This window comes from Phlebotomus papatasi, chromosome 1, assembly GCF_024763615.1.
Source record: "Phlebotomus papatasi isolate M1 chromosome 1, Ppap_2.1, whole genome shotgun sequence".
Classification (NCBI taxonomy): domain Eukaryota; kingdom Metazoa; phylum Arthropoda; class Insecta; order Diptera; family Psychodidae; genus Phlebotomus; species Phlebotomus papatasi.
Window position 1 is genome coordinate 76,666,798 of NC_077222.1, and position 22,770 is coordinate 76,689,567.

The 22,770-nt window shown below is 34.4% G+C and overlaps 2 protein-coding genes across 4 annotated transcripts in view; both read left to right on the plus strand.

The window, feature by feature from the left end:
- The window catches only part of LOC129803193 (GRIP and coiled-coil domain-containing protein 2-like), a 111,186-nt gene that overhangs the window by 87,504 nt on the left and 912 nt on the right, over nt 1-22,770 (plus strand). Inside the window, exons 11-16 of one of the 3 annotated variants that reach the window (XM_055849616.1) lie at nt 11,309-11,482; nt 11,607-11,789; nt 11,883-13,715; nt 13,797-13,919; nt 17,044-17,168; nt 17,239-17,544. In XM_055849616.1, coding sequence (XP_055705591.1) covers nt 11,309-11,482; nt 11,607-11,789; nt 11,883-13,715; nt 13,797-13,919; nt 17,044-17,046 — 2,316 coding nt within the window. In that variant the 3' untranslated portion in view covers nt 17,047-17,168; nt 17,239-17,544. The remainder of the gene's footprint in view (nt 1-11,308; nt 11,483-11,606; nt 11,790-11,882; nt 13,716-13,796; nt 13,920-17,043; nt 17,169-17,238; nt 17,545-22,770) is intronic. The other 2 variants (XM_055849598.1, XM_055849608.1) reach the window with 2 other exon arrangements.
- On the plus strand, nt 13,931-16,761 carry LOC129803302 (uncharacterized). The gene is made up of 2 exons (XM_055849756.1): nt 13,931-15,624; nt 15,703-16,761. The coding sequence occupies exons 1-2, from the start codon at nt 14,103-14,105 to the stop codon at nt 16,668-16,670; spliced, it is 2,490 nt and encodes an 829-aa protein (XP_055705731.1). The 5' UTR covers nt 13,931-14,102; the 3' UTR covers nt 16,671-16,761.

The window sequence follows — 22,770 nt, forward strand, 5'->3', positions numbered from 1 at the left end:
TAAATTTTTGTACAGCTCATTTTTTGCAAGAATTGAAGTGATAGGACTAATAAAAGGTCTTCTTAAATCATTTTATTCCTATTTACTAATATTATATTCTTTTAATTAATAATTTATGAACTTGTCTTCCACGATTGTTATAATTAAGAAATGGGTTAACTTCTTTACACAATAAAATGCATTTTGTTATAAACTCTTTGTTTAATGAATGAAATAATTTAATTGGATGCTATATGATTCAATGGTGAGGGTGTTCTATCTCTCTCCGATAAATTCTTAATTTTTTATCACAATGCTTTCCTGCTGAAAACTGCAATACAATGGCTATTAATAATTCATCTTGTATAATTTTAATTGTATATCATTTAACGACATTTTTTTCAATTAATTTTAAATTAATTTAAAAATCACTACGTAGCGATGTCGTAACTTTTTATTCTAATTAAATTTTCCCACGAATAACTCTTTATATGTTTAAATTTTAGCCTAATGCTTTTTAAATTAAACAGAACGCATATTGAAAGAACTAATCCAGTTCTTCTCGTTGAACCCTACCTTCAACCCGGTTTGACAAACTATCAATTGTTTGAAGTCTAATTATTTTTAGGAATAATTCTTTTCCTAATTATTTAACGTAAATTCTCAGATATTGAAAATCAGTTATTGTGAGAGTTCTATCGAAGATAGAAAAGTGGAAATTTATCGGTTTCCTAAAGAGAAACGTTATGAACTATCATTTGAATTACATCATGATTTAAGACTTTAGATAAGCAAAAAACATCAAAACATTTTTGGTAATTGCTGCCTCTTTTAGTCAGTAAAGAATTAGACTTGGTTATTCAAAAGTCAAATCTAATCAGTGCCCATTGTAAATATCGACAAACGAAAAATAAAGAGTATTCTTTTTATTTGCTAAGTTTATTCTTTCTTAAATTTAGATATCTTTATTAAGATTTAAGTTTTTGTTTACTAAATTGAAGTCTTTGCCGACCTGAAAGTTTTTCTTGTCAATTGATGTACCAGATTCCTTGCTGTCCCTAAAGGGTTAATGGGTTAATCATCAGAAGAATGTGCAAAATGTTGAATAGATCTCCCCAGAATCCACACAGAAAGCAATCGTATTGGACATTCCAGAGAGATTTTCTATTTCTGCTTTTTAGCATTCCGTATGAATTTGAGATAATCTGTGTGGCATCTGCAATTAAGTACGTTTGTAAAGTCCATTCATACACCAAGAAAAATTGAAAAGTTGCTTCTGTTGACATTTTCTCTAGGTTGATCTTTATCATTTTCATTTCATCTCATAATTATTATAAAGAGTTAATGTGAAAGATGGCAAAATTCATAATTGAAAATCCACTTTCGAACATACAACATCGGGTGAACTCAAAAATTGCCCATGCACGTGTGAGATTTGATTAATACGATCCTCACCAGTGTGGTTCAAGCTCATGAGATGCCAAAGAGGTTGTACACTATTGGCAGCCGAGCTATTAAATGTATATAGAAAGTGGCCAACAATATGATAAATTTGTTCTTTTCGTCATTGGGATATGTGTCAGTTTCATAAAAATCGTGATTGACCTAACCATTGTACAGATCCCATCTCTCAGAAAATACTAAAACACCGCCAACAATTTTAGTGGCTACGAAGAAACTTGAGAATGAGGTGTGCAAGATCAACCTTCGCACAATTATGAATGGGTTGAGTCAATTAGCAAAGTATGGCAATTTAAGTGAATCATAATTTTCATCCCAGACATACGAAAGAACAATTCAGAAAAAAATTATATTTGCAATCTTAATGGGATGTAAGAGAGTGAAAAATTCCATGACAAAAATACTCTAACACTTTGTTTTATTTAGTGCATGAACTGAAATATTCTCTTGGACATTTTTGAATCCAAACAAGAACAACTCTATTAACACTATAATTTATACACTACTATGTTCAATTTTCAAGAAGCCAAGAAATCCATGAGATTCCACGGTATGATCTCAATATTCCTCTTTAAAATGTCAGTTTTATTGGATTGAAAATTAATTAGACATATTTTTTTTTAGAAATAAAGAAAACATGCTTAATTGGCGACACACCCTGAGTGATTTATTGCTGCTAATTTCTATAATTTTTCTTCAATTCATGGCAATTGGTGAAGGTCAGTGTTTCAAAAGACGTCCATTGAGACTCAACGGCATTTCTAAAATGCTCGTTGCTCTTTTCCCATGTGCAATCTTGTAAACACTTGTGCAAAAAAAAATATAATTTTGTATACAATTAATTTAATGTTGTGGAGACATAATTTTGCAAAAATTAGCAAACGGTCACTTACCGTTTTGACGCAAGATTTCATGTCTCGTTATGAATAAAATCAACGCAACTCATTTTAACTTAAAATGACTGCAAAATGTTGTTGCAAGAAATGCTAGGTTAAAAAGATAATCATTGTAAAGACAATGTGCTCTTGAATAAATTTAATTTGATATGGATTATTCTTATTTCGTAACACTTGATGATTTAACGTTATTCACAAAATCAATTGCGCGTAGCTCATATCTAATTTTCGTCTGTTTTATGAATTTCTAATAAATAATAATGCCCATAAATGTAAATTTGTTCCGGGGAATTTAAATTATAAAAAAGAAGTTAACCCTTATTGGCGCTTGGATTGTCGCAGTTTCGATACGGAAATTTAGATATCTGAGGAGAGCTGGGGCTGTATTGATTTTGAGCTACATTGAAAACGCTATTTTTTCGTGTATTTCTAAAGGAAATTTAACGTAATGTAATTTAGATGACAGAACAATTAAGGATATAAATTTAAAAAAAGTGTCCCAGCTTTGTGGAATACTCGAACTCACGAGATAGAGCTCTCCGTAAATTAGTTTTTTGCATGATCTTCAGGTGCTTACTGGTCTATCAGAGATCAAAATAATTCATAAATCACAAACATAGGGTAAGTGTACCAAATTCCGGCCAGCTTGCAATTTCGGCCACCTTTTTTGTTTCTCGAATTTCCATGAATTTTTAGTTTTTACATACTCTAGAGAGACTATACAATGCAAAAGAATAACAAAAAATGTAGCTTCGACAAACGAGATGACGTGAAAAAGGCATTGGAAGAATTCCGGAAAGGAAAGAACTATGAGAATGAAGGTGGCCGAAAAAGGGCACCAAAGCTATGTCTACATTTTTATTCATTTTAAAATGTATTAAGAATAATTTTAGAGTAAATAAAGACAATAAACTGTCTACAAGGTTCTAAGCAGCACTCCTTAAGTAGAAGGAATAAAAAAGTAAATTTCTATTAAAGATATTACATTTCAAACTTTAGACTTTGGCGCTTGCATGCAACTATGCCGAAATTTGGCACACTTATCCTATTTCAAAATCAATATAGCTATATCCTACTTTCTTCAGAAATACGCGAAAAAGCATAGTGTTATTAATGTAGCCTACCTGCTCCTACGTGGTTTTGTAGACTTTGTTTACATCACAAAATACTCACTATTTTATTCAATTAAACTTTTATAAAAAAAAAACTCAAAAGGTAAAAAATATATCTCAAAATCACTTGTAAAAATAATTCCATCCTTTTCAGAAGAATGGATCATATTTAATTCTTTCAAAGTTTCATCATCAGTATCTCTTCTCTTTTGAAATTCTGTATGCTTAATTAAAGCATTGTTGCGAGTCTATTTTAAATTTTTGAAAATGAACATGTTTTGTCATAAATTTAATTTCACAACATATTTCTTTCATCTGAGCGAAAACTAAAAAAAAAAATCATTTCAAAGTGTAGAGCGTACGGCGGCCTATTCGACGCATGTCAACCCTGTCGACGGCTGTACCCCACCAATCCCAAATCCTTTATTCCTTTCACACGCCTAAACCCTACCATCCCAAGGCGGGTGCTGAAGGCTGTTATATGGTTCTCTTGTTTCTTATGGCAATTAACATCAGTACTTCGGTGAGTGAGCATCAGTCGCCGTGGACAGTTCACTCTCAGGAAGTTGAAATAAGGATGGCAACCTCAGTTCCCAATTTTCCCTCTATAAGTTTGTAATTTTATTTAGATGAGCCCCATCTGGGCTTGCAGAAGAATCCCTGGTGATCCTTTAAAGAATTTACCAAAAGAATTTACGAAAAATGCTGATTAGAGAAAATATTGTATAAAAACTTGTCGTAACTTTGCCAAAAATGAAAATTACGACAAAATACTGATTAATTTTTAATAATTAAGAACAGTTACGATAATTAACAATTATCATATTTTTTATTAGGATTGTAATTTTTTTCGAATGAGTTTATTAAACAATATTGCGCATATTCCTAATAGCGCGAAAATGAAGTTACGACAGATGCTGATTTTTCTGACGATACCATTTAAGTAGATGACTTCATTTGGAATCAAATCAATAACAGTCTGCTCAATGCCTACAATTCGTTTTCATTTAAAAGTAAATTACTTAATAAGTTTAAATAACTATATCGTGAAATTTAGCTTTAGTAGTGGGTATATCCTAAATAGCGTATACAAAAAAAAACAGACCACGCCTAAAGACTAAAGAGACCATTCTATTTTATTGCTATTCTATTTTATTGTTTTTATTTTATTATTCTATTTTATGATTTACTATACTTTTTATTAGTTCTCTGAAACCAAGTTACATCTATATTTTTCTTTCATTCTCTGCAATCCAAATTTGATTTTTTTCTAGATTCTACCGGAAATATAAAAAAATTATTTATTAAAATTATTTTTCGCTATAAATTTCTTATTGAAGCTTTAAATTAAAAAAAAAAGAAAATAGAATGAAATTGGCTTCCTGAATATCTTACGGAAAGAATTAAACTTTTACAATGCGAAAAGGGCGTGGTTAATTTTCGGTAGGTTAGGTATTTAGACTCCTCCCAGAAATATAAAAAAGGAATTATTGCAACATGGGCTGTTGTAGTAAAAATTTCAATTTGTTATATCTTTTAATAGGACTGTGATTGAGTCAAACCTACGGCTCGTAATTAATATTACAGAAAATATATGGAATTTAATAAGATGAGATTTTTCTCGTCGCTAAAGGGTTAAAAAAGAATATAATAACCAAAATGAAAAGAATAACATGCGAAATTTTCCAAATATCTTCACCAATAAGAGTAATATAGTCTTTTCTCTCACGTGATAATTTTAGGTTTAGAGGTCAATTTTAGTAAATCCAATGTGAAATTTGAAGTGAGAAAATGCCACTTTCAGCTTAATTTAAAGGTCTATGATACATTTCATTTTTTTTTGTGAGAATACTTCTTTGGACGCTATCAGAAAAATTGTGGGAAGGAGAAAAAAAAAAGATCTAACAGAATGTGGCGCCAAGAGTGTTTCATTGTCCTCATTGTGAAGATTATATGTTTCTTTCATGCGGGACATTGATATGCATCGCAAAATATTCACTTCAGCACAGACATCTCTCACCAACTTTGTTAGTCTGGGCTGCAGTGTTAAAAGGAATTTTCCCATGGACTTCTCATATATGAGTAAGTTCTTTTGGTTCATTGAACAATGGTCAACCTATTTATTTGGCGTCTGTGACTGTTTGGGGCGCGAGTTAGACAATTGCGGTTGCGAGGCAAATAAATATAGTTATGTGGACAAGAGAGAACTATAATGGCCCAAACAGACAGGCAATCGAACGACTGCCCTTCCAACGACGGCGTTCGAGCGACACACATACACATTTGCATCAATCTCACTTCAAAAATTCTAGTTTATTCTTGTTTTTTCCCGAGTATCTAATTTTTTTTTAAGTCACAACACTTTTTGGAATAGCAAGAACACTTTTGACTCACTTTCTGAATATTTATTTTACGAAAAATAAAAATTGTCACTGCTTTTCCTTCAAAATGTCATTTCCCAACTGGAAAATTCCAATGGAAGGCAGTGGTGAATTACCAATTACAATATTCAGACATACTTTTGTGTGTGTAGTTGTGAGTTCTTTGTCGAATAAGACTGAATTCACTTATGCTTCTGTGATTCTCATGAATGAAAATGCATTACTATTTTGCAATTTTTGGTTTCCTTGATACTCAAGAGTAATTCATAGATTTCATAGTAATTCATAGTATAGACAGACCAATAACTTTTGTTTCACAATCGTTTGAGTAAATAGTTGTAAGTATTTTTTTTAAATGAAATAAATCGAGAATAAATATAGAAATAAATTATATTATTATATTGAAAGACATTACACATCTACGTAAATCATAGACAATCCACGAATTAAGTACAGTGCCCGCTTCGTTATCCGGATGATTGGGAGACAATATGACAGATGTCCGCTTCGTAATCCGGATGGATTTTTTGAATTTGTTCAACGTCTCGTAAATATAATGCAAGATTTTTTTTCTAGAATTAGAATAAAGGTTTTAAAAAAGCTTAAAGAGACACAATTAGAGAATTCTATGCTATTATACATAATTTATTAAACAAAACATCACAGGATAATTCATTTTCATAGCTGAACACACCTGCATACATGACCTCAAAATGATTTTAAATATAACCGTCGATAAATTGTCCGGATTACGGTGATCCGGATTAGAGAGCGGGCACTGTACATGCAAAACTTACGAATTAAAATTTAAATTGTTTGACCACTTTGACCTTTTTAGATCCAATCCAATTGTTTGACCTATTTAGATCCATAACCATGAAACTTGTTTTGTCCCCTAATTTAAAATTTTCGTTTTGAGAACAAAAATTTTTACAAAATTTAAAAACAAAAAAAAATTAACAAGGAAAGGGTACCAAAAAAGCAAGTGTAACTCTGGACCGCCATATTTTCTCTCGTATTACGATTTTAAAACAAAATATTAATTTTTTTACTAATTAAATTTTGAAAGATGTATTGGATGTATTGCGTTGGTTTATATTGTATTTAATCTATAGGAATAGTGTTCATGTGTGCAAGTGACACCTATTTTTAAATTAATTTCTGTAAATAGTGGAAACTCGAATTTACAGAAATACTTAGATGGGTCACTAATTTTCCAATTGGCACACAAAAATATATCAAATGATGTTTTCGGTTAGGTTGAAAAATATTTAAATTTGAACCAGAGAACATTAAATGCTGCATCACAGTAAAATTTTGCAATTACTTAGAAAAACGAAACTACAACTTCTGAATTTTCTGCACTTGGAAATAATTTGAAATTCGAATATTTTATTTTCCATGGGTTTAAATACAATTAATAAATTAATAAGTTATTATCAAAAATTATCAATTTATCAAATTATTTGGCGCCAGAAAAATATTGGAATTCCATTTAAAATTCCTGGAAATATGCTAGAAACCCGCCAAATTTACTGGAAGTTTACTGGAAACGCGCTAAAACTATTGGAATTTGATTGGAAAGGCGCCAAATTGAATGGAAATTTCCTGGAAATAAGAGTGGTGAAATGTTGTGGAATTCACCACTCTTTCGAAAGAAACTGTCCGGAACGTTTCCTTCGTAGGTTTGTGTGTGTGAGCCTTCGAAAGCCGGCGGCCGTGTGAAAGAGATAGTGTTATATAAATAATACGAGCAAGAACGAGATAAAACATCGTCTTTGGAACGCCTGTCGTTCCTTTGTCAGTTTGTTTGAGCCATAAGAGACGCAAGCTAGAATGAATGGATATAGTGTTTATTATTATCTGTTCAGTACCAAAATGTCCTACATATCCAATTTTACTCTTGGGCTTTTATATTGCAAGAAGAGACTTTTGTCGTGGCATCAAACTAACGATGGGCTCATGACGATGGAGTCTCTTTGTCAGGTTTTGAGGCTTTCTTCTTCCATATGGACTTTTCATCCTAGAGCAAATTGGCGGAATGACTCTTAGCATAAATTTTTCAATTGCATACAGTGAAAAGAGTCATCCTCTTGGGGCAAAATCTTTGTGGAAAATGCACCCAAGAATAGAAGCAAATTTGAATAAATGGACAAGAATAGTGAAACATTTACAGGAGTGTGTGTCTCAAGCTCAATGGACAAACATTTAGAAAACTTTACTAGCTCTTATTATTGCTGTTTACGACTTCAACGTTAATTCTCCATTACACAACCATTCAATCTCATGGAACATTGTGAACACCAAGGCTCGTGATTTATGCGATTATTTTCTTACACTGTTTTTTTTACGTGCAGTTGGGGATGGAGGAGTTTGTATTGGTTTTTCACTCTACAAGAAAGCACACCGAATATGTATGTGAATTGTTTTGTAAACTTAGTGAGTAAAGTCTAAGAAAGAAAGAAATGGCAAGCAACAAGACTCCATGCTTTTGGATTCAATGCGGGAGTCGCGATCACCACATTAGTCTTCAAGTGACTTTGGAACGTGATAGAGGCAGAAATCGGTGATCAATGTGCTCAGGCCAATTTTGGAGGGAAAACACTCAAAAAGGAATTAGACATTTCGTGATCAATAGAATTGCTGAACAGACTATTTGATTTTCTCATATTCTATGAAGTTGTGATTAAAAAAAGGTGCCTTCCTGTCCTTAGCAGTGGGAAGGGAAGTGTCTACTTGTGCCCCATTATCGATTATTGAGCGTTGTGAAAAAGTTTTTCCGGAAGAGCGTGTGTACGATGTAGGAAGAGAGTTGAAGAAAAGTTCAATTTACCAGTTGGATTGGTCATTTGCAGTCATGTGGAAAAATTCCAATGAAAATCAGGAGGACGTAAGCTGAAACCCTGCCCAGACTTAATTAATTCATCAATGAATTTTTCATTTCTCCTCCTAATGATGATGTTATATCTCCCCTCGGGTCAACTACGTCGAAGAAATTGGATGTGGGAAAAGTGTTGAAAAAATTAATTGAGAAAAATATTAATACGGTTTTAATTAGACTCTATGTTAATGTACTCAGTGTGAGAGCAATGTTTATTGAATTTTTCACCAAAATACCGTTGGGAAATAACATTAAAGAGATAGTTTGGTTTCTTCTACACACTTCAAAAATTAATCAAAAAACTTCAATGCTCATTAAGTAAATTGCGCAATCTTTTATCAATGGGATTCACCGAATTAATAACGTAATTATTCTAATAGTGGAAATTTTAGTGCAATTCTGTTGCATTAATTGATGCAACTTTTACAGTTACGGTGAAAGAAATCCCATTGAGATGGGTTTTATTCTTTAAGAAGAAGACAAAACAATTCAGCAGAATCTCGTCTATTTTGTGCCATTATGTTTATGAAGCCAGGTAGAACAGTTGAGAATTTCTTTTCTCTGTAAATCACCATTTGATGGTTGGTAACAGGAGGAAGAGATTCTCTTCTGTGATTTATCCAAAACAATAAAATTTTATGCTAGGGAAACTTGAAGAGGGCGGATAGATCTATGTTGACAAAGATGTACTTTTATCCAGGTGCTCTCTATATCTCTCATTAAAAGTGGCTTAAAGGTATTGTGAATTGAAGTTTTTGTCAAGGGGCAGATAAATGTGGTGCTCGTGTCGAAAAATCGTGTCGATTTACTGACCATTTGTAAAGATTTACCGATCTATAAAATCGTTGTGATGTGTAGATCATTCGAAAGTCTTATAACTGATTTGTAATCATGCGTTTTATGTTGATTGTACCGATCTATCGATCTCAGCCAAAATTGAACTGAACTGCCGATTTCTCCAAAAATTGCACCAATCCACAAAGTTCTATGTAGTTGCTGCTCTACTGGTGTTCATCAGAGAATTCATTCCTCTTCGAATTAAAAGGCCACGAATTTTTGCCAATTGACAATTTTGAAAAAGACAAAAAAATCGAAGTCTTTTAATTTGAAAAAGAACAAATTTACTGACGAACATCGGAAACCGGTATCGGCATACCGACGCCGATTTAGCGCCAAAAATCAACAAATTGGCACAATTTCAGTAGAGCCCAACTGATCGATAAATTCATGGAGATGTAGTTACATCGCTTCCGGTATTCGCCAGAGAATTCCTTTTTTTAAAATTAGAAACTTAGAATTTGAAAGAAACAAATTCAGTGGCGAACACCAGAAAGCGAAATCGGCAAACCGACGCCGATTTAGTGCCAAAATCAATAAGGTGGCACAATTTTAGTAGAGACCAAGTGATCGATAATTTATGGTGATGTAGTTACAGATTTTCCGGCGTTCGCCAGATAATTCCTTTCTTTTCAAATTAAAAGATTTCGAATTTTTGGCAATTGGCAATTGCAAATTGCCAATTGTGCCAATTGGCAAAAATTTGATGTCCTTTAATTTGAAAAAAAGAAATTCTTTATCGAACACCGGAAGAGACAGTACAGCAAATAATATGCTAGGTTTTTGTGCCAGTGGTGTCTCTTCAATTTTGTTTTGTGAAAAGGTATCAAATGTGTTGAATGTTATGAAGATATGATTTTAGATGTTTTTTTGTTAAATGTCTTAAGTTTTGTTTTTGACCACTGTATATCGGGAACTGGTCAAAATAGGTCTCATGACCTAAGACCTGGGTAAAGGGGGTTAGGGAAGGGGGGATACGAAAAAAAACACCGGAAGAGCTGCAACCGTATTGCCATAAATTCATCAGTTGATCTCTACTAAAATCGCGCCGATTTGTTGATTTTCGGCACTACATCGGCGTCGATCTGCCGATCTGCAGTTCAAAGACCTCTACAGAAGCCACTTGTACACCCCTCAGTTTTTGTACACATAAATAGAGAAAGAAAGAGATCAAACAAGAGCTTTTGTTCCCATACATTTTATCCAATAGAGATATAGATTTTGCACCTATTCCATTTTGTACTTCAAATAAATGATCTTTAATATCAGACCGCGCGCGGTTGTTCAATTGCTGGAGTGAAATGGTTGAAAAAGTATAAAAGAAAACACGTTTGGAAATTTTCTGAATAATAATAAAACACAATAGTTAGTGTATCATCTTGTAAAGTTCGTGATTTGGCTGTCATAATGTGTAACATATGAGGAGAAAAAAAAAGAATTTTCACTCTCGAAGAGTGCATGATTATTATTGCCATAGAAATGGTGTTTATTAAATTTCTCTGTGTAAATTAAAAGATTGTAAAATTTTTTTAATGTTCTTTCAAGAGACACCAGAGGCAATTGTTGGTCAATTTTTTTATATATCTCACGGTGTTTATGTTAAATAAACTTCATGCCGAGAGTGAAAGGAGTAAATTGCATTTTCAAATGAGGTTCATTGTTGAAGGTGTTTTTGTGGTGGTCCCCGGCTTTAAAGCAATGATCTCTCACACACCTCTTTTCATCAGACATTGACCAAGATGGTATTTGCTCTCTTTTCAGTGGTCACTCAGAAGCAATTCAACTCCAGACACTCGGGATGTGTGGACAGATACGGAGAAAGAGCACGACGATCTTCTCATGATGTCTGAACGATCGGATTCAGGAGTCACCTCACCGCATAGTCATCATCAACTTGACGATCGAACTAGTTTACCATCACCATGTGATTTATCTGTAAGCCTTCCGGTCCCCCCAAAAAAAAATCAATATCTATTGTACCTCTCTTAATCCTAATTTATATTCCACGAATATGACACCTGGGGGATTTTCAATCTCTTTTTTCTTTGATCAAATCTAGATGATCGACAGCATTCCCAATGATGATGTCAGAAAGAGGATTATTGCAATGACAAAGAGGCCCTGCTATGATGATGATGACAAACTCTGCCTTCTGCAAATACTCTCCCTGCTCAATAATCTCGAAGCCCTGTCGCAGGATCAGGAAATCACTGGAGAATTTCTGAGCCTGGAAATCAATCAAGTGAGTGATCAAATGCTATTGTCATGAGAAAAATTGTTCAGTAATGAAAAAATTCCCGAATGATTGCTAATCAATTGTGAATATATATTGCAGTCCCGGCGAAGTGGATCAACGGAAAATTACAGTGTTTTGGCCGAGGAGACACCAAATCGGCTGAAAAATCAGGCGCGCATTGTTGCAACAGTACAACCCTATAGTAGTGGCTTGGACTGTGAAGAACCTATTAAGCCTCGTTATACTGCTCTACCAAACACTCAAGAGACCTGCCTCAAGCGAAAACATCTCTCAACCAGTAATCTCCAGGAGAGTGGTGTCTTTGACACAGATTCCGCAGATTGCACCAACCAAGCTACTCAGACCTGTCCTGAAGATTTCCCTGTCTTTGAACCCCGAAGTGGTGATCTTACAGCTGAAATTCAGAAACTTAATAAATTCAGGGAACGCATTGAGGAGGTTGTTACTGCAAAGAAATCTAGTGTTGTCAACCTTCTCTCGCCAGAACAAAGTCGATTGCAGTACTACAAAGATCGATTGGAATTGCTGGAAAACAAGATCCTCGTGTACGAGAGCAGTGGAGATCTTCAAGTGAGGCGTTTGGCTGAGAGGCTACAGCGAGAGATTCATTTGGAATCTCTGGTAAAACAGCTCTCTGGGAAGCTTGAGGAGCTCGAGAAGGAGAATAGAACTCTTGACGAGGAACGGTGTGAATTTGAGGAGGCAGAAAACGACACACGGCTCCGGCTTCAGAGGCTCGAGGTTGAATTTGAAATCCTCAATCAGCGCAATATTGAGCTAGAAATGTCCCGAGAGGCACTTCAGTCGAAGCTGAAGGACACAAAGAGGCAAGTTGTGTCCATGGAGGACCAAATTGAAGAGTATCAGATGAAGATTGAAGAAGTGGAGAACAGTAAAAATGATCTCAGTTGTACCATGGAGAAAATCAAAAATGCCATGCCCGTCCTGATGCTCTACCATGAATTCCAACTGAGGCAGGGCCTGTCCAGTGGAGAAATACTCACCCCAAAGATAACCAATGATGGCATTTCAATGAGCAGTGGATCCAGTGAGAATTCCACTGAGAAAGAGCTGAGACAGAAAGTTTCTGAGCTGACAAATCGAGTGAAGGAACTCGAGAAGGGGATTGATGAGCTAAAATTAGCCTACAATGAGACTTTAGAAAATGCCGATAATCTCTGGGCACAGATGGAGAAGGATTACAAGGATCGGCTGCAGCAAATGGAACTCACTGAGCAGAATATGAAGGTGAAAATTGGGCAACTGGAGGAACGTATTATTAAGGATTCACAGTATGCTCAGGAGAGGATAGGTCAGATGGAAGATAGTGAATATACTTTGAAAAGCCAAATTTGCAAACTCAATCGAGAGAACAAGGAGCTCCTGAAGAAGTATACGAGTCTTGTTGATGAGTACAATACCCTCAAGGAGGACTGTCAGAATCTCAAGAGCTATCTCGAGGGTCCTGCAGCAGCAGTTCTTGAGAAGGAAAGAAGCAAAGTTAAGATTCTCGAAGATGATCTCAATCACTCCCAGGAAATTTTGAAATCTCTCGAAGCGATGCATAAGAATGATTCCTCGAGCTTGAAGGCACAGGTGACGAAGGCCAATAAAGAATTGGAACATGTTAAGGTGACCAACCATGAATTGTACGAAGAAGTGTCGACCCTGGAGACGAGACTCAGGGAAATGAGGAAAGTCAAAGCTGCGGACGATGAGACAATTAAGAGTCTATCGCAGGAATTGCGAGCCAAACAGATTCAACTGAATAATTTGCAGCAGATGATCAAACATGGTAGTCCACCCACCTTGGCCCAGGAATTGGGTACCAGCAAGAGGATATGCCTGGGTGATCCAAAACCTCTGAAGAAAGCAACTTTTGAGTTGCAGAACTCCATTAAGAATTTCGAGGTGAGTAGTTGTGTAAATTGTGGAAAAAGACCTTGACTTTTTGCAATTGCTAATTGAATTTTCATTTTTTTTTTATTTCAGGGCTGCAAGAATTGTATGAGTGCCAATCCTCAAGTTGTTGATATGTGCAAAGGTGTTAAGCGTTTAGCTGACTCTCTGCTGGATGATGCTGAACGAGGAAAATCCCCGTCAAAGACTGAAGAGGTGAGTGGAAATGTCGAGATATTGCAAAAGGGTCTAAGGTCAAAGGATAAGTACACTCAAGCCCCTAGCCTTATCCTTCAAGCCTTGGTAACTTCAAAAAATTCCCCATCCACTGAAATCCTCTACTTTAGCAGTAGTAGCAAATCTTCCCATCGGATTCAAGGTAATTTTCTGGGTAGTTAAATGATTAAATGGCAGAAAATCTCTCAATATATTTATGGCTTTTTCTCAGAGAGAAATTCAAGAGCATCCACTGTTGAGAATATTCTTGGGGGGATTATAAAAGAAGAAGGGGGCAGGGAAAATACCTCACATGAAGGTGAAATGTCTGGGGTCGTGGGTGAAAGTGAAGGGGATAACAAAGAGGTGGACAGTGAGAGCTTAATTGCTTCTAGTCATAAGAGTTCAGGAAGATCAGAAGCGTCACACATTACAGGTGTTTTGAGTAAATTGATGGATCTCAAGAGGAAAAGTACATCATCTGTCAGTGATGTATCATATTTTAGTGCTCTTTTTCCAACAACAAAACCCCTGGGTTTTGGCCAGGCAAGATCATGTGTTGTCGGAAGTGGTCAAAAGAAAATACATGACGAATTGAGGGAAACTCCTAAAGTCGGAAGTTCAAAAACGATGGCAGATTTACGTGATGTTGAACAACAACAGTGCTCATCAAGCCAGAAAATTTTACAATCATTCCATGATAATGAAGAAAGTGTGAGCAAAGAACCAGAAAATATTAATGATTTGATTAATGATACTACTGAAAAAGATTGTAGTACTTTCGTTTTAAGAGAGATCTCATCGAGAAATTCCACAAATTGTAGCGAATTGGGTGAACAAGTTGAATCTGTAGGGGAAATATTTCAGTTGAATGATGATAAGTCTAACGATGTAATTGATTCAATTGAGGAAACACCCAAAATTACTGATATTTTGGATGAAACAATTGAAAATATTGAAACTGATGATGGAAGAAAATTAGAAGAGATAAGTACATCAGTTAGTGAAGAAGTTTCTCAAATTGAAAGCTGTAAAACGTTAATTAATCCCGAAGATGACCGAGTTATTGAAGTAATTGAAGATGTACCCAAAATTACTGAAAATTTGGAAAAATCCATTGAAGATCTTGTTTCTGATCATGCAACAATTTCAAGAGATTCGGTTATCACTGTCAGGAAGGACGAATCTAAAATTGCAGACAAGATAATCCCTGTGGAAAATGATATTATTCCTGATGAGTTTTTTGAAGCGATGAAGGAGAGTATTATTTCTCAACTTCCTGAAGAGTCAATTTTTGATGAAAAAATCTCCCTTATCGGTACAGATAGAACAGAATATACAAATGCCGAAGAGCAACCGGTAACAATTCACACTCTTTCATCAAATCCAAGTAAAAGTGATATAATGTTCACCGCAAGAGAAGCCTTCACGCCAAAATCATTTCAAATGGACATCCAGAAAGATCATCAGTTCAATAATCTGATCAAGATTCCGGATAATCAAGCAAAATCAAACAGAGGTCAAATGAAGGACGAAATATCAGACAGTTCTAAGGAATGGTTCTTTGGTGAAAAGGCCAAATTTAATTATGACATGTTCACGAGGAAAAAGTCCAATGATCAAGAGAATGATCAAGGAGAAATTAAGAATATGACTGAGGAAATTATATCTTCCGTAATTGAATGCTTAAGTATTTGCCCTTCAGGTAAAAAGAAAATATTGCAAGTTGATTAAAAAATCTTTCTAATTTGTCTAATATTCCGCATATACAATTATATTTCAGGAAATGATTCTGAAAAGGTCAGAAAGCAATTAATGCAAATCTCATCGAAAAATGGAACTGAAACTTGTCAGAGTATCTCTGATGATGAACAATTGTCCACATTTACTGATATTCTAAATATCAAGAGAGATTTATTTGAGATTCAAGAAAAGATCCCCGAAACATCAATGATGTTTGAGATAACCAGAACCCTTGGTTGTCTTATCAGGGATGACAAGTGCAAGGATTTCTGTGGATCGAAAATTAGGGAATTGACCAAAGTTATTAGGATTTTTGTGAATGGATGGAAGAAGGAAATTGATCCTGATTTGATTGATGTTGAAGTTTCGAAGACACAGGTGATTACAATAGAAACAAAGAGTGAAAGGAGTGAAAGTGATGATTGCCAGGAAGTTGAGACGAAAACTATAGTTACAGCAGCAAGTTATCAGACAATAAATTCTACTGGGCTCAATAGTCTCTGGGAGACTGTGACAGAAATATCCCAGATGGACAATATATCTCCAGGGGAGATCGAGCAGCAAAGTGGATGTGTTTCTGCACTTGAGGACAATCTCAAGGAGCTAGCAAATTTTATAGATCAACTGAATTCGAAAGAACAAAAGCAATCAGGCATGAGGACTGTATCGTCAATTATGAACTTAAATAAGACTTACAGGTCCGAAGCTAATAAGAAGAAGCCTGATGATGGTGCGAAGAAATCTCCAACGTTGCGGAGAGGAAATAAACTTTCAAATAGGTCTAATAAGAATATCTGCTCATACCGAAGTTCTGGTGATGATAGATCCATTGTGGGGATGCTAGAATCCGCCAGAAGTTACATCAATTACTTCTACGACTCCCTCGATAATTGTTCAAGGAATAACTTCAGGGTGACTTATCGGAATATTTCCTCTGCATTAGAATCTCTCAGAATTATGAATGAGTCTGCTGATTTAAGTCCAAACCCGGATGTTTTGAGGATTTGAAATCGAATTTGAAAGAGGACCACAAATTGTAAAATAAATTTTATTTATTTTGTATTTAAATTTAAAATGGGATAAAAAAGACTTTCTCTAAGAGAATAATTCTCTGGCCTAAGCGAAAAATATCAAACCCTTCCAAAATCCTTGCTTTCACTTGACCGGAATATTTTCAGTTGGCTTTTTGCAGCAAACTTAGGGGGAATTGTTTTGTAATTGAGAATTTTCAGTGAAATTCCGTAATTTCCGGGGGTATCCTAAAATCCAATGTGTCCTTCTGAGTGTCCAAATAAGTGTGGACAGGATGATTGTCCTTTCCTCTGGGATCTCGCATCCCGTGAGATTAATAATTTCTTTTGCATTTTCATGGGACTAAAAGTGATCTTCTCTTCAGCAGTTTTACGGTCGATTCGTGACAACTGTGTAGAAAATGAGGAAAAATTCCATAAAATCCAAGAAGAAAATCAAGAATCAAAATGCAGCGGGGGGAAAGAGAAGGAAATTGTGAGTTATTAGAGTTCTAAGAAGTTATCAATTTATCTAAATCTAAGGAAAAAAAATTCTTTTGGAGCAGAAAGACAAGCTCAAGAATCTTCACGAAGCGGCTCATTCTCTCACGATGGCAATGGCTGAGTTTGAGGATAATTTAGTGCGAACGAATACGAAAATGAAGATTCAACTTGTCAACAATGGAGATCCAAGATTGTCGTCAGATCCCAGTGGCATCAATTCAAATATCCATCCAACTATTGAGTCCATATTCCTTGTTCTCCGGAAACTCCTTCCACCTCCTTCTTTTGCAGAGGCCCTCAATCTATACCGGGAAGTGCAGTCATCTCCCAACTGGCGACAAATTGAAGCTTCCCTCCCAAATTTTTGGGTAAGTTCTATTTTGCATTGAAACGGTTTTTTTTATTGCTAATTAAAAAAAAAATACTGCCAATTGTTGCGAATGGAGTTTCTCATGATAATAAATTTTTCTCTGGCAATCTTTTTTGCATAACAGAGTGGCGATGGATATGACATTCCACTATAAATATAGTTACAGTTTGACGAGAATGATGATGAGAACATTAACAAACTAACAAATTCACCCGCTTCATTAATAACATCTCGAACAGAATACAAATATTCGCCAGTTACTGTAAGTGCATGCTATGCAATGTCTGGGAAGGCGCTTTTGCTTGGTTGGAGAATTTTCCCGAACACCAAGATACGTGGATTTGAGGTATATAATGAGACTGATAAGGCAGCTTTATACTAACTTCATACACTATCATTTCATTTATTCTTAATTATTAATCCTAATGTAAGGAATTTAATGCAAAATGTTCAATTGCATTTCTTAACTTTAACCAATTATTTTAACCCATGGTATTATGTTATATATATTTTTTTATAATTATACAACTAATGAATATAAAAGAATGAAATTCCAAGACGTTCTGGAGTTTAGCCAAGTTTGTAATAAACTTGTTGGCAGGAGGCAGACATTAGGTTGCAAGTGGTATAGAGATTTTGAAGATTTTTCATACACTGGTAAAAAAATGAAAAGATCAAATTGATCCTTTTGCAAAAGATGGATAAAATTAACATGTTCTATTATGATAAATGTGCATTCAGGGTTCGAAATTTGAGCCATCCTTAAAAGGATCAAATTTGGATCAATTTTGGTCCTTTTATTTTTACCAATCTATAAATTGCGGAAATGCCAAGAAAAATTCAGGAGGAAGCGTCAAAAGTAGTGTACACATTTTTTCTCATAAATCCCCCATTCTGCTATAAGATTTTTTAATAAGTGGATACAAGGGACTCAAGTAGAGCCTCTGGGGCCTCTGGGTATCTCTACAGCCTGAAAATCACACTTTAGGGGAACCCGGGACCAAGTGACTAGCAAATGAAATTTTTCTTTGCATAAAAATAGTATAAAATTCTTCGAAAAGAATTTTTCCAGTTAATATAGAGATCGACAACAAAAACTAGAACATGCTCCTGATTTACTCTGGGTTCCCCAAACCACTCAAAAAACATTGATTTTAGTCACTCAAAAATTACCTGCTACTTTTTATCTGTGATACCGCTTAATTATTGTACGGATTAATATTTTAGGCAAGATTTAGAAAAAAAAGTGTCTAAATGATCAAAATTATCAAATTATATTAAGTTTATCACTTTCAAGCGGGTAGAAGGGCTCATTGAATTGCAGAATACAGGATTTGTAATTTAAAAAAAAAATATTTTCCGTAACGCTAATTTAAAATTACAGGAAATAAACTTTATTTTTTACAATCTTTAGTTTTTAATAAATTTATAGTAAGAAATTAATAAATTTTCAAATAATCCTAAGCAATTAATATTCTATATAGATTTGTTATTTTTTTTCTATTTTGCTTAATTGGGCTATTCGTTTGAAATAGAGGCATTCTTGTGAAAAGGGGCCTAACTCATATAAGTTGCGCATCTGTTACTCTTATTCCAAAAGGATTTGTTCATTATTTGGTATTACAGGGGTACAAAGAAATTTCGACAACTTTAAATCAAAGGTTTTTCTGATTTTTATCGTAGAAATCGAATAAGCTTTTAACCTTTTGAGAGGACCAATGGATTGCCGCTAACCCAAAAATCTTTTTTTTCTGATTAGAATAAAAAATGACTTTAGACAGTCGGAAAAAATTATTTTTTCTATGAGTCACCGAGGGTTCATCTTTATCAAAGATTTATACGGGATTCAGACCAGAGGCTTATCCATAGGGGAAGTTAGGCATGGTTCGCACGTTTTCTCGAAGTACATTTTTAATATTTTTTTCTGACTAAACTGTGAAATGAACAGTAGATTACGCTTCACCAAATAATCTCTGGTCTTTTGGGTTTCAATATGTGCCTGATTCATTGCCACAAAATCTCTGATTTTTCCTGGACAGGAAAATGAAAAAGGTATGACGATTTGTGCGAACCGTGCCTGTGGAGCCAAGGTTCAACCTATAGGTTCGTCATTGGATTTTTTCCAGGAATAGCTCTTCCTCACAATTAAATATTTTTTACCGATTGCTAGATTAAAGAGTCATGAATCTGTGAAAACCATCATTTCACTAAAAGAATGTCCCTAAAACAATTTTTTTCCATTTATCTGAAGCACTATTTTTCTTGCATTTGAATGTCGACATATCGACTAAAATGTGAGGATTTCGAATGCGACAACATAACAAAATTATCAGCTCAATTTTCTTGGTCTCTCTGCTGAACCCTTTCTTCATCTCTTCCTCCCTTTGTTTTCCTCATTGAGGTTAGGTCCTGATTTTCAAGCTGCTGGAGTTGCCTATTGGGTTGCCGAACCATATCACTTTCAGCGGTTGAACCATTACGCAGTGTAGTATTTGCGAGTTTTTCGCCAGTAGGGAAAAACTTCCTCCGATACAAAGCATTATTACGTAAATATCAACCCACATTAACCCTTCATCCATTGGTGTAAGTGTTTTTTTCTGAAAATGGCCCTAGCTGTAAGAAATCACATGAAATGTGCGCCATCAAAATTACAAATTTAGAGCCAATTTTCTATTTATGATCCTAGACGCTAGGAAAGAAGGGTTAGACTGCCTATTTTTGTTCTAAAGATGTGTTTTATAATTACCTGGTTAAGAAATTAGGATTCATCTCTTTCCCAACAAAGAAAAAAATTCGGATTGTTCGAAGGCTCGCGCGTGCGAAGCATGCCAAACTTCCCCTATGGTTTAGCTTCTCTATTTTTTTATAAACTAATTTTTAAGATATTAAGGGCAACTGATCCAATAATTTTGGTAAACCAATGAAATTGATTGCTATTTATGATTTTGAGGTTTTCAAGAACTGGGATGGCATAATAACTTCTTTTCGATTGTGTCGACTGTCGATTCTGAAAATTTTGAATGATAGCTGCATTTTTAGTAACTAATGTAAATATTTATAAACAATCATATTCTTTTAAGAATAGTACAATAAGTGGTCTGATAATGTTTAAAAATCAGTCATTCACTAAATTAAACAAATGCAGATTTATCGATACTATCGATTCGATAGTATCGAAAAATTATCTTTCCGATCCTGAGCTAAATTTTTAATCTAAAAACTGGTTTAAGAATCGACTTAAAGATTTATCTCAGAATTGAGGTATCATTCTACAAAAATAAAGTTCAGCGAGTAAACTTAATGAGATTAATTGTTCATCCTTACTTGATATCGCTCATTTAAAAATTATAAATTTTTAACTTACTCAAAGCAAACTTTGAGAAAAAAGCATGAATGGTTCTTATGTTGACTCTAAACAAAATCTGGTTATATTTTCTGCTTATCTGTTTTCTGTCTTTTTATTTGAGAAGTACTATTATCAGAGAATCCCATCTAATATTGGAAGTACCAAGCTTTTAAATTTTAAAATGTTTTATTTGCAAAAGAACCCCCTAAAGATCTTAAATTCAAAATTTTCGTAGATCAAGTCCCATAAACATTTGCCTTAAAGAATTCAATAGGGGAATGTGGGCATGGTTCGCACAGAGTGAACCTTCAAACGATGCGAATTTTCTCTTTGATGTATGGCTAAGACGCGACGACCTAGCTCTTTACAAAGAGAAAATTCGCATCGTTTGAAGGTTCACTCTATGCGAACCATGCCAACACTCCCCTAAGACTTCATTGATTTGGCCGATTGGGCTAAGACTAATGGGTATTTCAATTAAGAAAGTTCAGTGAAAGGATGCTTAAAATTTATTTGTCCATTCAGAGAACAATATGGATTTTTTTTTTTGCCAAGGATTCTGACGATACACTGGTAAAAAGCAAAAGGATTAAATTTGTATCAATTTGATCCTTTTATTTTTACCAGTGTACAAGTGCTTTCCTCAATCCTAAAAATCAGTTATTTTGGTCTCTGAATTTTTTCCTTAGCAACTGTATTTGGGTCAAGGTAACATCCATTGGCACCCTATTTTTGCATCATTTGGATTTATGAGATTTGAATATCAATCTTTCTAGAAAAAGGTAAATTAAAATAAAAACGTTATATTACTTGCATTTTATCAGAATAAATTAAATAAAATTCATTGTTTTGATAAAAGTGCCAACAAGTAGTGTTGTTCCCTGCCAAAAATGTGTTGATACGGATACTCTTGAAAAATTATGTTTAGATGTCAACCCTTTTTCTTCTGGCCTTAACTCTTTCTGAGCCGTTTCAATTTCAATAGCGATTCAATTTCACGATTAATCGGAGTCCTGCAAAAAATGTTCTAGATTTAGATATCCTTATATTTTATAATCATCCACTAGAATCAGATTTTTATTGATTCTAAACAGTACAAAAATTGTTTTTCTCGAATATCCATTACTTTCCTTTCGATGGCTTTGAGCATTTGAAAGAAAAATATCGTGCTTTCTTATTTTATGAAAGGATAAACATCTTAACCGATTCCTTACCATGGTATTATACATCATACGCAAATTGAGTGATTTTAGATGATTTATTTCTGGGCAATTGATATTCGAATTTTTGTCGGAAATGCATTTTTAGTTACTTTAGTCCATCAAATACTTGGAAAAAATAGCCCGACAGAGATTAGAATACATTTTGCTATTCTTTTCTTGCTTCGCGTGAAGTCATGCACAAATTTTGCTCAAAATGCCGGACGGAAAATTCGACGTCCCATCGATTTTGTTAAAATTGGCCTTCATCCTCTTTCCTGATTTGAATTCTAGTCGCCAATTTGTTTTATTGGATAGTTACTCTATCTAAAGCAATAGAGTTTGTAATGAATTAAGGCACAGAATTTAAATTCAGCGACCGTTAAGACGTGTGTTTGACAGGGGCTACCCGCGCCCCCATAATAGATTAAAAAAATTTCTTTTCAAAAAATTCATCTATTAATCTGTAGGAAACTAATCCCAAAATATGAACATTCTATCTCAAGTATTTCTGGTACATTGACTGAATGGGTTAAAGACAACCGGAAGGAGTTTATCTCAACTCAATATTTCTTTAGTTTTCTCTACATTACCACTTCTATGAGTTAATTATAATACCCTTTACTAAGACTTTGGGCTTGATACAGCCTTTACAAAAAGTTTTAGTAATAGCTTTTGA

Excerpts from the sequence above, each read along its gene's own strand:
- LOC129803302 (XM_055849756.1), top strand. The coding sequence starts at position 14,103 with ATGATTAAATGGCAGAAAATCTCTCAATATATTTATGGCTTTTTCTCA. Across the intron at positions 15,625-15,702 it reads CTTAAGTATTTGCCCTTCAG|GAAATGATTCTGAAAAGGTC; the intron begins GTAAAAAGAAAA and ends ATTATATTTCAG.